At 39.7% G+C, this 14995-nt stretch overlaps 1 protein-coding gene across 2 annotated transcripts in view; it reads left to right on the top strand.

Moving 5' to 3' along the window:
* The window catches only part of LOC130845066 (contactin-associated protein-like 3), a 168401-nt gene that overhangs the window by 113720 nt on the left and 39686 nt on the right, over positions 1 to 14995 (top strand). For both annotated transcript variants that reach the window (XM_057721666.1, XM_057721667.1), the window contains exon 11: positions 12079 to 12276. In XM_057721666.1, the coding sequence (XP_057577649.1) occupies positions 12079 to 12276 (198 nt within the window). The remainder of the gene's footprint in view (positions 1 to 12078; positions 12277 to 14995) is intronic.

Genomic DNA, 14995 nt, shown 5'->3' with positions numbered 1-14995 from the left:
TTGTTGCATCTATAGATGTATTCCTGATGCATCTGTGGAGAGAGATGAACTCCATGTCCTTCTACTCTGCTGCTGTCTTTCTCCAACCACTCCTGGTGCAGTTTTTATACCTCCTACCATTTCATACATGGAAGAAAATCTGAGCATTTTTGGCAGTGATTAATCTATGATTTCATCTGAATTCAGTCAAATATATCTTCCAGTCCCAAAACTACCCCCAAAGTTGGTACAGAAAATGGAAGAATTCACAGGGCATTGCACTGGGTGTGAATATAACTGTTTTGGGGCTTTGGGCTAAACATTTTATTGTAAATACTGACCAAAATATTGCAGTGTGATGACAGAGTTAAATACATCAACTTACCTTACTGAAAGATGTGTTATCAGTGAAATATGTGAGGAAAGAGCCCAGGGGATTTTTCTAGATATACTGGACTCCAGTGGTTTATAACAGGCCTTCAATTGATTCAATTTCTGCTTTGATTTGCTTTCATTACCATGGCTCAAGCAAATGCTGAGAACAAAGAAAGCTAAATAAAGATACCAGCATTCCAATAATATTTTTCCCTTTTGTCAATTAGACTCTTAATTATCCACAGAAGTCTAAGACATGTTAAAGATTTTCATATATATTATCTTGAATTACAACGGTGAGTCAAAAATTATCTGCATTCCGGTTATATTAAAACTTCTGTTGGCCGCACTGTCTTATCAGCACTTTCTCTTCAAGGCTACAGTCTCCCCAGTCACTGCTGTGCAGGTGTGAACATGTTACATCAGTTCATTTGTAACTGCAATGCAAGCAAAAATGGATGCCCCACTTGTGATTTGCACAAAAGAAGAGCAGCGTGCAGGGATTCGTTTTTTGTGGTCTGAGGGTGTACCTGGTGCCATTATTTATCGAAGACTTTGTGTGCAATATGGAGAAAGTGTTTTGTCGTGAAGAAGTGTGTATGAATGGATAGAGAAATTCAAGGAAGGTCACACAAGTGTTAGCCATCAAGAAGGAGCTGGATTCACTTCTGATGAAAAAGTGAAGGCAGCAGTGCATTCTTGGCTTGCAGCTCAGCCTAAAACATTTTTTCATGAGGGAATACGAAAGCTTGTTGACAGGTGGACAAAGCGTATTGAAAAGCAAGGAGATTATGTCGAAAAATGATGCATTTGTCTTTTCTAAAAGTTAATTAAAATAAATTCTACAGCCAGAGTGTGGATAAATTTTGACTCACCCTCATAATCCTATGAGCAGAGTTCCATATACACTGAAAAATTCCAAGATTCATAGAAAAGTGGAAATAATCCCAACTGGCACGTTGCAAGATGAGTAAAGTTTCAATGACCAAAGCTATTTTGTTGATAGTTAACTATTTGCAGGTTTGGTAAGGCTGAGGTCAAGTTTATAAGGAAAGATACTTACTGCCAAGAGGAATAACCGAGAGCTGATTGCCTGATCCGCAGTTTATGGTTGTAGTAAAAGGAAAGTATTTTAATCATCATCGTGAACGTGTGGTCTAGGCCACCATGAAGCTTTCCTTGTGCATATTTATAAAACTCCTTTGGAATATGTAACTGTCTCAAAAGTGTTTTGTTTTAACACTAATTTGATACAATAGCTGATGTATTTTGATTCCCTGCAATTGCTGTTGCCTTTTCAGAGTGAACCTTGGCCCCCACCACCAGAGAGAAGGGGAGTTATCATCACAGTGCAAAGACACATAAAAATAGATGCTCAGCTTTTGATTTCAGTTAACTTGGGATAATACCTGATTATATACAGGCAGGTTTTTCTTGCATTAGAGATGAGAAGGAACCTCTAAATAAGGGAGGGAAAAGGCGAAATCTACTGATTAACCCTCCTGGTTGATTTCTATACATGATGGCCTTGAAAACTATCTGCTGAGGATGTGAATCCTTCCCTTCCCCAGGGTGACCTGAAGAAATGTTTAAGTAAAGGCTCACAACTGAAGAGCTGTAAAAAAGTTTCTGACAACATTGAGCACGTGTACTCAGTGCCTGCCCTGTGCCAGGCGCAGCTGTGGCCACAGCAGAGAGTGGATCTGAACACCTCCCTTCAGTGTGTTTGGGGTGGAGAACCAGACTTTGACTGAAGCGAATCAAATATGTGGTATTTTGGAAGGCAGCGGGTGTTGTGAAGCAGAACCAAGCAGGGAACAGGGGCACAGACTGTGGAAGGATGGGTTAGAGTTTTAAATAGAGGGATCAGGAAAGGACTCAATTGGAAAGTGACATTTGCACTGATCACATCAAAGAAGCAGCCTTGAGAAAACCTGAGGTGGAGCCTTCAAGGGGAGGGAGAAGGCAAGTGCAAAAGGCCTGGAGCCACGGGGAGCCTGTCACGGGAGGCAGATGTGGGTGGAAGGACCAGAAGGTGGCCTTTCCTCAAGTCATGTGGCTGGAAAGGGGCCGGCCCATGATTCGCACTGGCCATGCAGATTGGGCCTTTAGCCATCATGGTGCACCAAAAGGAAGCAAGGAGACCATTTAGGACGTTGCTGCAGTAACTGAGCCAAGATGGTGGTGGGGAGCAGGCTGGGAACAGAAGAGGAGAGAGAAGGGTCAAGGTGGAACCAGTGGACTGGATGTTTGTGGACAGAAAGAGAGGTATCAAGCAGGGCTCCTGAGTTTGGATCCGAGCCCTGGAAGGAGGGTACAGAGAGTACCTGCAGAGATGGAGAATTCTTGGGAAGGACCATGTTTGTAAGGGAAGACCAGGATTCCAGTTGTGACTATATGAAGTTTGGGTTGCCTGTTGGTCATTTGGTTAGATAGTGGTGATCTCTTTGTTATAAAAACAAGTGTAATGTATCTTCTTGAATCCTACTGAGTAGTTATAACATCCTTGGCAGTACAGACTTTTAAAAATATAATTTGGAATGTGACTTTACAAATGAATTTAACTGGACTAAAGGGCTCCTGTTTGCTTTACTGTCACTAGTGGGCACTGTTCAGCAGGATAGGGCTTTTCCAGGTCCCTACGTATTTGGCCTCTGAGGGGAAGCTCTGCTTTCTGCAGACGGATTCTGGGGCAGCGTCCCTGGAGAGTCTGTATTATTATCCAGCTTCTCTAGCAATGCTTATGTGCACATGGGTTTAGAAATCATTGTCATATAGCTAAGGATCTTTGATTTTAGTGAGCACAGCCTATTCTATCGTCAAAAAAAATTAAAATGGAAAGGGAACAAAGGGCATCACAGAATGGAGAAATAAAACCAATGCAGATGTAAAATTTTGGTGCCACTGTTCATTTCACGGTCCAAGCAATTATCCTATTGTTCCTATTTATGTAGGTTGCTGTGGGTGAGGTTTAATGATCCATCACTGAATCCCTGTAGCTCTGATGCATCCACAAATGCAATAGGAATGGTTCACATATATTAAGATAAAGTATAAGACATTAATTCTCTAAGTTAAGTATCTTCTAGACTCTCTAACTTAAACTTGGAAAGTTTTAAGAGCTGTAAGTTGTGTGTGTGTGTGTGTGTGTTTGTGTAGGGATACATGAAGATTGTTACTAATAATTTAGTGATTTATATTGATGTGTAAATGTCTGTTATTAAAGCATACTTAATAACTATATATCTTCATAGTACATTGCAAATGAACAAACATTACGTACAGATTATTGTAACACAATGCCTTTTGGGTAATTAAAGGTTTTTAGAGAAGTTTATAATTGCCTAGCTCTTATGTAAAACTCCTAAAATTAGTATATTTTTGTTCTATGTGAAAAGATCAATGTTCAAGGGGTTTCATCATTATGACTTAGATGGAACGTCAAATGGATCATCACACACACACACACACACACACACACACACCCCGTGGAGAGCAGGAGTTAAATTATTTCAGCAAAGATTTCTAAATAATATTAAATACCAAGGATTTTATTAAACTCAAAGCCATAAGGAAAGCAATGTGCTGAAGACAAAGAAACACACAGGCCAATCCAAAGACCAAGGAATACCTCCAGCAGCTATGCAACAAAATATTTAATTAAAAAATTTAAAAATCCAGATTGTTCCTGGGAAAAATCCAAGGAATGAACCAAAGTTACAGCTAAATGTTCCTTACTGACGACTCAGGGGTCACATGTTGCGCCCTCTGACAAATCTGCTTATTGATAGAGGAAGGTCTTAGGGTCCTGATTCTGTTCTTCCAAGCTGGAAGTATTTCCACTATGAAAATTTTGCCTTCTCCTTGATGCTGCAATGCCTGTGGACAATTAAACATTCTCTAATTATTTAAAAACAAAAACAAAAACAAGTACTAACACTTGGAAAAATATACAGAAAACAAAATTCTAGACCAATGGTTAAAATAATGTCCTTGGTAATAACCTTCAAAAATGTAGTACTAGGACTCACCCTGCATGTATTTTTTAGTAACTTTAGTACTGAGACAACCAAAACAAGACAAAAAAGTAAGCTCTTTTGAAGGAACTGCTTGTGAAATTTGTTGACAGACCTATTCTCTTTCTAAACAGAAGAAACAAAACATAATTTCTCAGATGACAGAATGTAGAAGGCCGATGACTACCCACTGAGAAAGGTAGAGCAGTTTGTGCCCACCCTAAACCCAGGGTAGTTGTTTGCTATTTGCATAGTTGTGAGGTTCAGAAACTGGTTCTCAGACATTGTATTGGGAGGATGATTGTCGCAGAAAGAAAATGGATTGTAGTCAGAACAGTGACTCAACTTCTGGTCCATAAGAATCCTCTGGAGGCTTGATGAGCAAGCTGACGACTGGGTCTGTTGCATCCCTGCCCACTCTACCTTCAGATCTTGATTTACTGACTCAGCAAGTTAATAATCCAGCACTTTTTACTCATTATGGAAACCAAGCAATTGTGTTTCTTTTCTTTTTGTTTTTTTATTGAGGTATTTGTATCTATTTTTTCCCCTTATAGTGTATTACAAAATATTGATTATAGTTCCCTGTGCTATATAGTAGGTTCCTTGTTGGTTATCTATTTTATATATAGTAGTATGTATATGTTGAATCTAAAAAACAATAATACAGATGAACTTACATACAAAACAGAAATAGACCCACAGACATAGAAAACAAACTTATGGTGACCAAAGGGGAAAGGGAGGGGAAGATAAATTAGGAGTTTGGGATTAAAATATATGCAACTGTGTTTCTTAAACAGCCTTTTTCTTGTGTCAGGCCTCCAGCACTGTGGTTTAGTAAAGGGCAGTCAGTCCAACTGCCTTACACGTAACTCACATTGTTTTTTTTAAAGTTCTCTATAGAATGGGTGCTGATAAACCTATACTGCTACGTGTTTTACATTTGTTTATTTGTATAGATTTTCTTTCTCTCACCTCTCTCTTGTTAGAATTCCTGTCTCAGCATAATCAAACAGCTCCCATTTCAATTATCCATTCAATTCATGAATTCATTCAATCATTCTGTACACTTAGTTTATACTACAAACTTCCAGGCATTGTGCTATATTTGAGGACTGAAAGGGAAGTTAACTGCTTTCATAGACCTTCTGACTAGTGAGGTAGACAGATGTTAATTCAACTAACTAAAAATGTTATGAATATTATGTTTCACATTTCTATTTTAAGTAGACATTAATGCTTGTTGGAAGTTTGTCAGAGAGGCAGTGAGTGTACACTGGAGAGTTTCTTTCATGAGTAAAAGCATAGCTGCTGCAGCATATATATTCTTTGCTTGTAAAGAGTTGGGGCTTCATTCTTCTCTGCTTTGCTCTTGAAAACCGAGACTGGCAGGAAGCATGGCATCATTGTATATTCATCATGTGTGGCAAGTTTTGTCTGGAAATAGAGTTTCTTACAGAAAATTCTATATTGTCGAAATATTAGGATTTCTAAGAAAAAAGAGAGAAGAGCTGCTTTTTGATGAATGTCATACACCATGAACCTGCATCTCTTTTATCCTGGCTTTTGCCTGAAAACAACTCTTGCCACCCCCACTGGGGGGACATTTTCTGGCCAGCCTCCTGCAGCTTCTGAATGCAATTCCTCAAACAGGCAGCTTATTGAGGTTGGTGATGCAGAATTTCTGGGGCAGGTCCTGTCACTGTGCCCAAAGGGAAAAAAGACAAATGCTTCAGGAAATTTATTTTCCTGCTTTTCTGTCAGCCACACCATCTGCCCTGGCCTTATGGGTGGACAAAGTGAATGGTCTTGATGAACAATAAAAACATAGATGTTCAGAGAGCAGCTCCACCAGCAGCATGCTTGGTTCATTGCCTTAGCATTCAGAGGTGGCTAGAACAATAGCATTCAGTCTTTAGATGCTGCCTGGTCCTCTTTGCGCACTTACCGAAGACGGAATTGGAGGCTCAGAGGAATTTTTTTTTCACTTTTCCAAGACCGTAGATTATAACCCGTATCTCTTATTGACGATGACCCTATACTCTGTCCATATCTAATTTTATAAGTGCATGTATAATATACTCTCTGAGGAAATTATTTTGCTCTTGTGTTGTGTGGTAGGCTGACACACAAAGAGAGGCACTAACACTACCTCCCGAAAACTGAGCTCTTATGAGTCAAGCACACATATGTGTTGCCTCAAGACAATATACATTATGTTGAGTAAGTGTCCGTTCATGTTAAATAAAACATGCCTACCCTTATGAATGAGCAGACACACAAAACTGTATTCTGCGTGACCTAGTAAGTGAAAAGAACACCCTCTGAAATCCTAGGAAGAAGGCTGTGAAGTAGCTACATTCCCTTGAGGGTAACCAGTTGTATCTTACAGCAGTTTCTTGTGTTCCAAATATTAAAATAAGTCATGAAAAGCCTCAAGTCCCCATAACTGTAGCAAGAAGGGCAGCCTTTATAAGGGTCCTCATACAGATATCGATCAGGAGGGACCACAGGTGTGGGGCCGGGATGAGTGCCACCTCTGGGCTCTCCCGGGGCCGGAGGCTGTCTGCTTAGAGCTGTCATCTCTCCCCTTCAAGAAAACACACACACCCAGTCATCCTTCGCTTTGGCAAACAGATGACATGGCAGGGCCCAGGGCCTCTGAGATCTAGGGCAGGGCCAGGTGAGAGCTGACCATTGTCTTCCTCAGAGCACCCACTGGACATTCAGAGCAGCACGGTTGGCCATTACCAGCACTATGGGCACATAAATACCCAGGAGCTAGTTCTATTTTCTTTTGGAGTTTTTTCCTTGGAAACATAGTAGAGGGCTCAGATGGGTAAGGTACTCTGGGAAGGTTACAGGCCTCAGCTCTCTTTGAGAACTTTACCTATTCAGAAAGCTCAGTGACTCACACTGGGTTGCTTAGAAATGTGTGGCAAAGTTACATAGTTTCGTGACGTTGGGCAAGTGAGTTTTTCTTGACTTCCATTTCCTTACCTGTGTGGTGAGAGGGTTGGACTGGGTAAAAGGTGACAGCCAGTGGTAACAGTGTTTATGGATAGTAACACAGTGGGAGAAATTCTGAGAAGGCTGTCCTGGGTCTCTCTTATAGTATTATTATCTTTGTGGGTTCAGGAATGGCAGCTAGTATTTACATCAGTCTGTCCTTATTTATCATCCTGAGTGCATCTTCTTGACCAGTCATTTCTCTGGAGATAGATGGCATATTGCCCTCTCAGTCTTCTCACAACGTGTACCCTCTTCCCATCAGAAGAAACAGAGGCAGCTGCCTTCATTTCCAAAGAGGTGGTATTTGAACACAAATTAGACTTCATTTCAGACATCTGTGGGAGAAAGGATTTTTGCCTTCACTTTCTTCGAGGTCCATTTCCATATGATGAATGATGGACCCACTAACCATAAAGGCATCAGGTTTTTCGTGATAAAGTCTTTTTTTCCTGCTTTTTTCTCAGGGAGATGGAAATGACCATAGCAGATATGCTTTCAATGTATATTTACCTGAATGTGTAAATAAAGATCTGGCTCTTTTTCCATCCAACCACTTGTTTTGCTATGAAAGACTCCTTGTATAGCTCAAAGGTCTATTATAAAGTGTAGGAAGTGTTGCCAATTGCAAAGTGGATATAAATTGGCAAAATAAACAGAAACTGGGCGATGATATGATAAGTCAGTGTCATTATTTATATCCTGCTTACCAAACCAAGCCAGCAAGTTAACTTGGCTGCAGGTTCATTTGTCTGAGCAAATGGTTGACCAGGTGCCACCAATGGTCTCCCTACTCATGTGCAGAAGAAAGGCTCCAGTGAGTTGGATGAACATGTTCTGGTGGGGTCTAATTCAATGATAGTTCAAAATTCCTGTTTAAATTTGCCCATTATTAAAATTAATTACCTAAGATCTAAAATTGTGCTTCAGACTACCATGAATAACAGCTAAGTATTTTTCCATCATGCTGGTCACTTGAATTCCTTAGTGTGTCTCCTCGTGCTTGAAAGCTAAGATTGCGTGGCATGTCAAAAGTTCCTTTCTACTCATAGTTTTGAAATCTATGAAAATAATATGTTGTGGAATATAAGGGAAACATAATGTGTCTTTCTTGGGGTCTTTTATATAATATTTCTAGAAAGGGCAATCATTTGAAGTATTTTTTCAGAAGGGCAGTTTTGAGGTTCTTTTCAACCTTTCCCTTCACTCCACTTGAAAAGATTTCTATTATTACACCTTAACCATGCAAGACCATAAATCTATCATACTGACCACTAGCCTATATGAACTATTCAGGCACATCATTTTTCTTTGTGCCCTAAGCCATGAAAGTAAATGACACAATGGCATTGGAATTGATGAACTCCTAAGCCTAACACAGTCTTCCGCCAGGCTCCCTGTACCCTCATTTCATTTGATGGAAGAAACCCTGAGGGTGAATGGGAGTAGGTAATTACCAAAAATAATGCCAGACCCGTTTAAGTAATTTTCCAGGAAAATGTTGAAATATAAAATGTCTAGTGAAAACATGATTAAGGGGGAAACAAAATCTATGGATTTCAAGTTGCCATAGGAACACTCAGCCCCCATTAGTGAGCAGAGAGGCAGGTGATCTGTTAAGTCTGTTTCCTAATTGAATATAAAACTACATTAGTCATGCTGACTCACAGTTTGTTCCTGCTCTTGCTAGTTTTTGCATATTTTATGATGTTCTTTTCCATAGGCTTTCAACGTTTTTTTCATAGCCCTTGGGGTTCTTTTCACTGGCTTTCTGGATGTATTTGATGTGCTAAGGGTTTGCGAGCACCAGCATAGCTGTAGGTTTTTCCTAGACCCAAAGTCCCAGGGCAGGAAAGGAGCATAGACCAGCGGGGACCCCTCAGTGAGTTCCATGCATCATCGTTTTGATTTTTGAACCTAGCTCATGTATTAGCTATTTAAAAATAATAAAAAATAAACGCCACAAGACTGTTTCCTGCCCCTGTAATATGGAAAGGTTGTGTGGGTACTGTTCATTTTATTAAATACATATTACAGAGGAAGTTATATGATGTGACATTATAAATATAGTTGAATTAAGGTAGCTTGAACTCAGTCTTTTAGTCACTGAGCCACGGGCCTTTCATACTGTGGGAGCTTCTGTACATTCATGGTGGGAGGTTAAATTTTGGGGAAGATAAAAGGAGTCATGGTGTTTTTCTTCTGCTATAAACATTGTGGAGCATGCATTGTTTTTTAAATCTCTTTTAAAAATATAGGTAATCAGTGTAATAGAAATATGCCAGAATTTTCTGGTGGAGGGAGGAAAAATCAGCTTTAAATCTGTTTCACCATTTGAAATTTATTCACATTTAGATTTCTTCCTACTGTTTATAACATACAACTTCCTCTGATCTTTTTCCAGAAGAATATCAAAGAACTATTTTAATACTGCAAACTGTATTGGTCTTCCAGGTTTTAGATATGTAGGAAAGAGGTTTAGACTTATAAATTACATGAAAAGTTAAAATTAAAATCAAATTATATGGATAAAAATATAGTAATCAGTGTAATAGAAATATGCCAGAATTTTCCAGCATGTAGCTATGATTACTGCTAGGAATTGTTATATTATGAGGGTGAGTCAAAAATTATCCATACTCTGGCCGTAGCATTTATTTTAATTAACTTTTAGAAAAGACAAATACATCATTTTTAGACATGTAATCTCCTTGCTTTTCAATACACTTTGTCCATGTACCAACAATCTTTCGTATTCCCTCATTAAAAAATATTTTAGGCTGAGCTGCGAGCCACCAATGCACCACTGTCTTCACTTCATCAAGAGTGAATTATCCTCGTCGGGCTGCTTTCAGGGGACCAAACAGGTGAAAGTCCAATGGAGCAAGATAAGGACTATAGGGAAGATGATTTAACACCTCAAAACGAAGTTTTTGCAGAGTGTCAACAGTGTGGGCAGAAGTGTGCAGTTGTGCATTGTCATGCAAGATCACAACACCCTTGGAGAGCAGTCCTCTGCATTTAATCTGAAGTTTAGGCTTTAGCTCTTCTATGAGCATCTCACTGTAATGAGCACTGTTGATTGTTAAACTTTTTCCTGATAATGTTCCAATACTGGCCCTCAAGAATCCCAGAAAACTATAAGCATCAATTTTCCAGCTGATGGTTGACTTTTGAACTTTCTCTTCATTAATGATTGAGGATGTTTCCATTCCATACTCTGCTGTTTACTCTCAGGCTCATAGTGATGAATCTGTGTCTCGCCACCAGTAATGATTCTCTTTAAGAAACTTTCACCTTCCTTACAGTATCGGTCCAAATTTTGTTTGCAGATATCCAAATGCTTCTGTTTATGCTCTTCCGTGAGTTGTTTAGGTATCCATCTGGCACAAACTTTTTGAAACCCAAGTCTGTTGTGGATTACTTCATTTTGAGATGTTAAACCATCCTCCCTATAGTCCTGATCTTGCTCCGTCAGACTTTCATCTGTTTGGTCCCCTGAAAGCAGCCCTATGTAGATGAAGATTCACTTCTGATGAAGAAGTGAAGACAGCAGGACATTTGTGGCTCAATGCTCAGCCTAAAACATCTCTTAATGAGAGAATATGAAAGCTTGTTGACAGATGGACAGAGTATATTGAAAAGTAAGGAGATTATGTCTAAAAATGATGTATTTGTCTTTTCTAAAAGTTAATTAAAATAAATGCTACAGCCAGAGTGTGGATAATTTTTGACTCACCCTCGTAGATACTCCAAGGCACTGTGCTTATTAGTGCTTGCCATTGAACGAGTTGCTTACACACTATCCGTCAATTTTTGTCTAAAATACTTATTTTGTATTATTTTGCATGATCATGTGGGCTGCTTGTTCCTCAGATGTGTCTTTTGATTATCAGAGCAAAAGATGCTCAGTCAGATGAGGAATATGCTTGTTAAAAAGATAAATATATACACAATAACCTTTGGCTTTCCTCTTATAGTAATGGAAAGAAAAAATAGAGGCCAAAAAGTTCTGTTTATAACTTTGAGTATTATAACAGAGAATTTTAAAAATTGGCCCCCTTGCTAACACATATATATGGAATATAAAAAAATGGTACTGATGAACCTAGTGGCAGGGCAAGAATAAAGATGCAGATGTTGAGGATGGCCTTGAGGACACGGGGTGGGGGTGGGGGAAGCTAGGATGAGGTGAGAAAGTAGCACTGACATACATACACTACAAAATGGAAAACAGATGGCTAGTGGGAAGCTGCTGCTTAGCACAGGGAGATCAACTGGATGATTGGTAATGACCTAGGGGTGGAGTAGGGAGGGCGGGAGGGAGGCTCAAGAGGAAGGGGATATGGGGATATATGTATACATATAGCTGATTCACTTTGTTGTACAGAAGAAACTAACACAGCATTGTAAAGCAATTATACTCCAACAAAGATTCAAAAAAAAACAAAAAGAAATTGGCCCCCTGACAATGTTGACTATAATAAAGTGATGCAAATTTCAATAAAGAGAATCCCTACTGTTAATGTTTTAAGAAATCCACTGATTGATTCTAATTTCAAAGAGATCTGATGGCTACAAAAATAAAAACCTTAATTCAGATAGAATATGCTTCTGATTTTCATATTTATGTTTAATGATTCCTTCCTCATCACAGTCTCCTTTCTCCCTCCCAACCCCCTCTTCTGCCCATCAGACACGGCATGGACCTCAATGCAGCACAATGGCTCACATTTGGTCAGGGTCAAAAGCTCAAATGGAGAAAGCCCCCATCCTGTGTTTTTCAAGTACACAGCCAGCATGGACCAGCTTCAGGCTATAATTGACCATGCAGACCACTGCCAACAGGAACTGACTTTCCACTGCAAGAAGTCAAGGCTTTCAGCTCCCAACGGTGAGTAATCAGACTACTCAGACATCGTGGGCTATAGTCTGCACAGGTCACAGCGGCCTGCCACAGATGCATGAGAATCTGTGCCCGTAGTGCCCAGGTCGCAATCTGCAAATGACAGGAGCACCAAAGTCTTTGCTAAAAGACAGGAATGACCTGAAGTTTCTTCCCAGACTTAACTGGGCAACGGAGCAGTAAAAACCTCCTGACGAGGCCCCTGGAATGCTCAGTGCTCATCCACCAGGAAGGGCAGGGACATCTTAATTCTGTTTTATCTTGGGAAGGATTGCTAACAACAACATGGCTTAGTTATCTGGAGGTGATTATTCAGTGAGATTCTTTTTTATAGACTGAGTGCAATTAGTGTCTTGGCTAATTATCAATTAGTGAGCAATGTTGGTATCACCAGCTCTTTCACACAACATAAGTGCTAATAGTTTACTTTTCATATCTTTTCTTCTTTTGAAATTCTTATCTTTGGTTTTATATTTTCTTCCTTTGAAATAGCTCATTTTGTTGGAATGTGCACCCTCACTCCCTTCATGAAACGGCTTGGTTTTCTGGAGAATGACCTGCCCCTTCTCTGATCAGGCATCTGGGGAGTGGAATGAGCAGAGGGTGGCAGACAGGTCCTCTGAGTTCAAGCTCCTAGCCTGTCACTCAGCAGCTATTGGACTTAGGAAATCATTTGATCTTTTTGAGTCTTCAGAGCTGAGACACTAACCTTGCCAGAACTTAATTGCACCACATCTGTAAATGGTATGAAGTAAATGCCACTAATTTGCATCTCTCCAGTTTATTGAATTTATAGTTAGTGCTAGCGGGTTTACTCCTTACTGTTAGTTGATTGCTGCCAAATAGATCGCTGAACTAAAGTTGTATGCTCCCAGAAGAATGAGAATGCTGCCTCCAGGAGAATAAATTATTGTTATGGGTTGTCTAACCAGGGAAAACAAGGCAAAGACAGAGTAGTATTGGAACCAACCACTGACAAAGGCATAAAACAAAACTACCTAGTGAGTCAGGGAGCAAACTCATACATACTAGCATATGGTCTATTCCAGAACCTGGACATGGCCCAGATCTGCAAAGGATTCCCGCCTGGAGGGCCAGTGTCTGCCTATCGATTTGCGTGTGGTTACTGAATTGTTAGCCCTTCAATATAAATATATAAAACAGCAACGACAGCAACAAATACATGTATTTAAACAAGTATTTAACTGGGGCTAGGGGAGAAGATCGAAAGAGAAAAGACATAAACTTGATAAACTGCTAAAGAAACAAAATAAGGGACTGCATTATCTATACATGCTCAAGTTATTTACATTTCTTATATGCTGCTACTAGAGAACTTTTAGTACAAACTATTTAAATAAATTCAATTCAGACCTATATATTTCCAGAAATGCTTAATTAAGTTTGAGATGAGGTAGGCAAATAGGGTAGCCTGATACACCTTAAAATTTTTTGCATGGATTTACTTGGTATTATCAATAGACACAAATGGGTGTGCAGAGCTTTGATGCTATTCTTGTGTGGAAGGAGTGAAAACGACAAAGCCTGGGTCCCTCACTGGAAGGTTGCAATGTGAAAACAGTACCAGGGGACTTGCAAGGTGGGGAACAAGTAGCTTAGGAATTTTATAGGATAGATTGGGGAATATCCGTCAAAGTTTAGTTTTCTCTCAAGAATTTTCCACTGTTCAAATTCTCAGAAGTTATCAGGAGACTGAAGTGGTGGTAATCTCGAGAGGAGATGTAGCAAGTCTGGGGCCTCAGTGCAGCAGCTCTTGTGTCAGTTTTGATTTCCAAGAGGGCCGCGGAGGAGCAGGGGGCCTAGGATCTCACTAGGGTTCTGAAACATTTTTCCTTCAGCATCTTTAAGGTCTCTGTGTTACAGATAGTTTCAGGGGATATGATTATGGGTGGCTAAAGAGGAAGTTATATAACAGTAAGTGCTGATTTTAGGAAACCATTCGGTCACCATACTGTGAATGCTTAAGGTCATTGAGGATTGTAGCTGTGGCTGGAGAGAAGGACAGTGAACCGGTGGACTAAGATAAGTGAGGAAGTGGAGCCATGCACCCTGGTCACTGATATCGCTCCTGTTCCTTTTCATTTCAGCCTCTAATCCTTCTTCACGTTATTCCTAATTATTTCTTATGCAAATTCTCTAAGTGACTCAAAGGAATCTTGAATGGGGCCACGTGCATTTCATATCTTTAAAAATACTTAATGGTTCTTATTTTAGAGAGAAAAATGTAAACACACAGTTGGGCATTTGCATATAATGATTTCTTTGCTCTTCAGTCGATGAAAGATGTTGAATAATTATATTTTTAAAATGGAATTTTGAAAAATGTCTATTAAATATCTATTAAATATTAAGCTAAAAAGATCTTCGACCCCCTAGAGATGTTTTCAACACATTATAAAAAAAGATGGTTGATATTGATTTCTTGGTACACATCTCACCCACTGGGCCTGTGGTGCATGGTAATGAATGCAGTCGATGTGTTTACCAGCTGAGAGGTTGTCAGCAGAAGCAGAAGTCTCATTGAACAGGGAGCCATAATGAGCAGTGGCAATTGTAAGTTAGGGAGAAGCTGTTTCAGATTCTTGATGGGGGTCGATGGGGGCAAGTTAAGAGTTTGAAAGAGCACATGGAAATGGACAGGCACCTTTGCAGAAATGATGTCACTTCCAGTTCCCCTCCTGCCCTG

This window comes from Hippopotamus amphibius, chromosome 2 (assembly GCF_030028045.1).
Source record: "Hippopotamus amphibius kiboko isolate mHipAmp2 chromosome 2, mHipAmp2.hap2, whole genome shotgun sequence".
Classification (NCBI taxonomy): domain Eukaryota; kingdom Metazoa; phylum Chordata; class Mammalia; order Artiodactyla; family Hippopotamidae; genus Hippopotamus; species Hippopotamus amphibius.
Note: the sequence above shows the minus strand (reverse complement) of the source record. Positions and strands in the feature narration are given on the sequence as shown.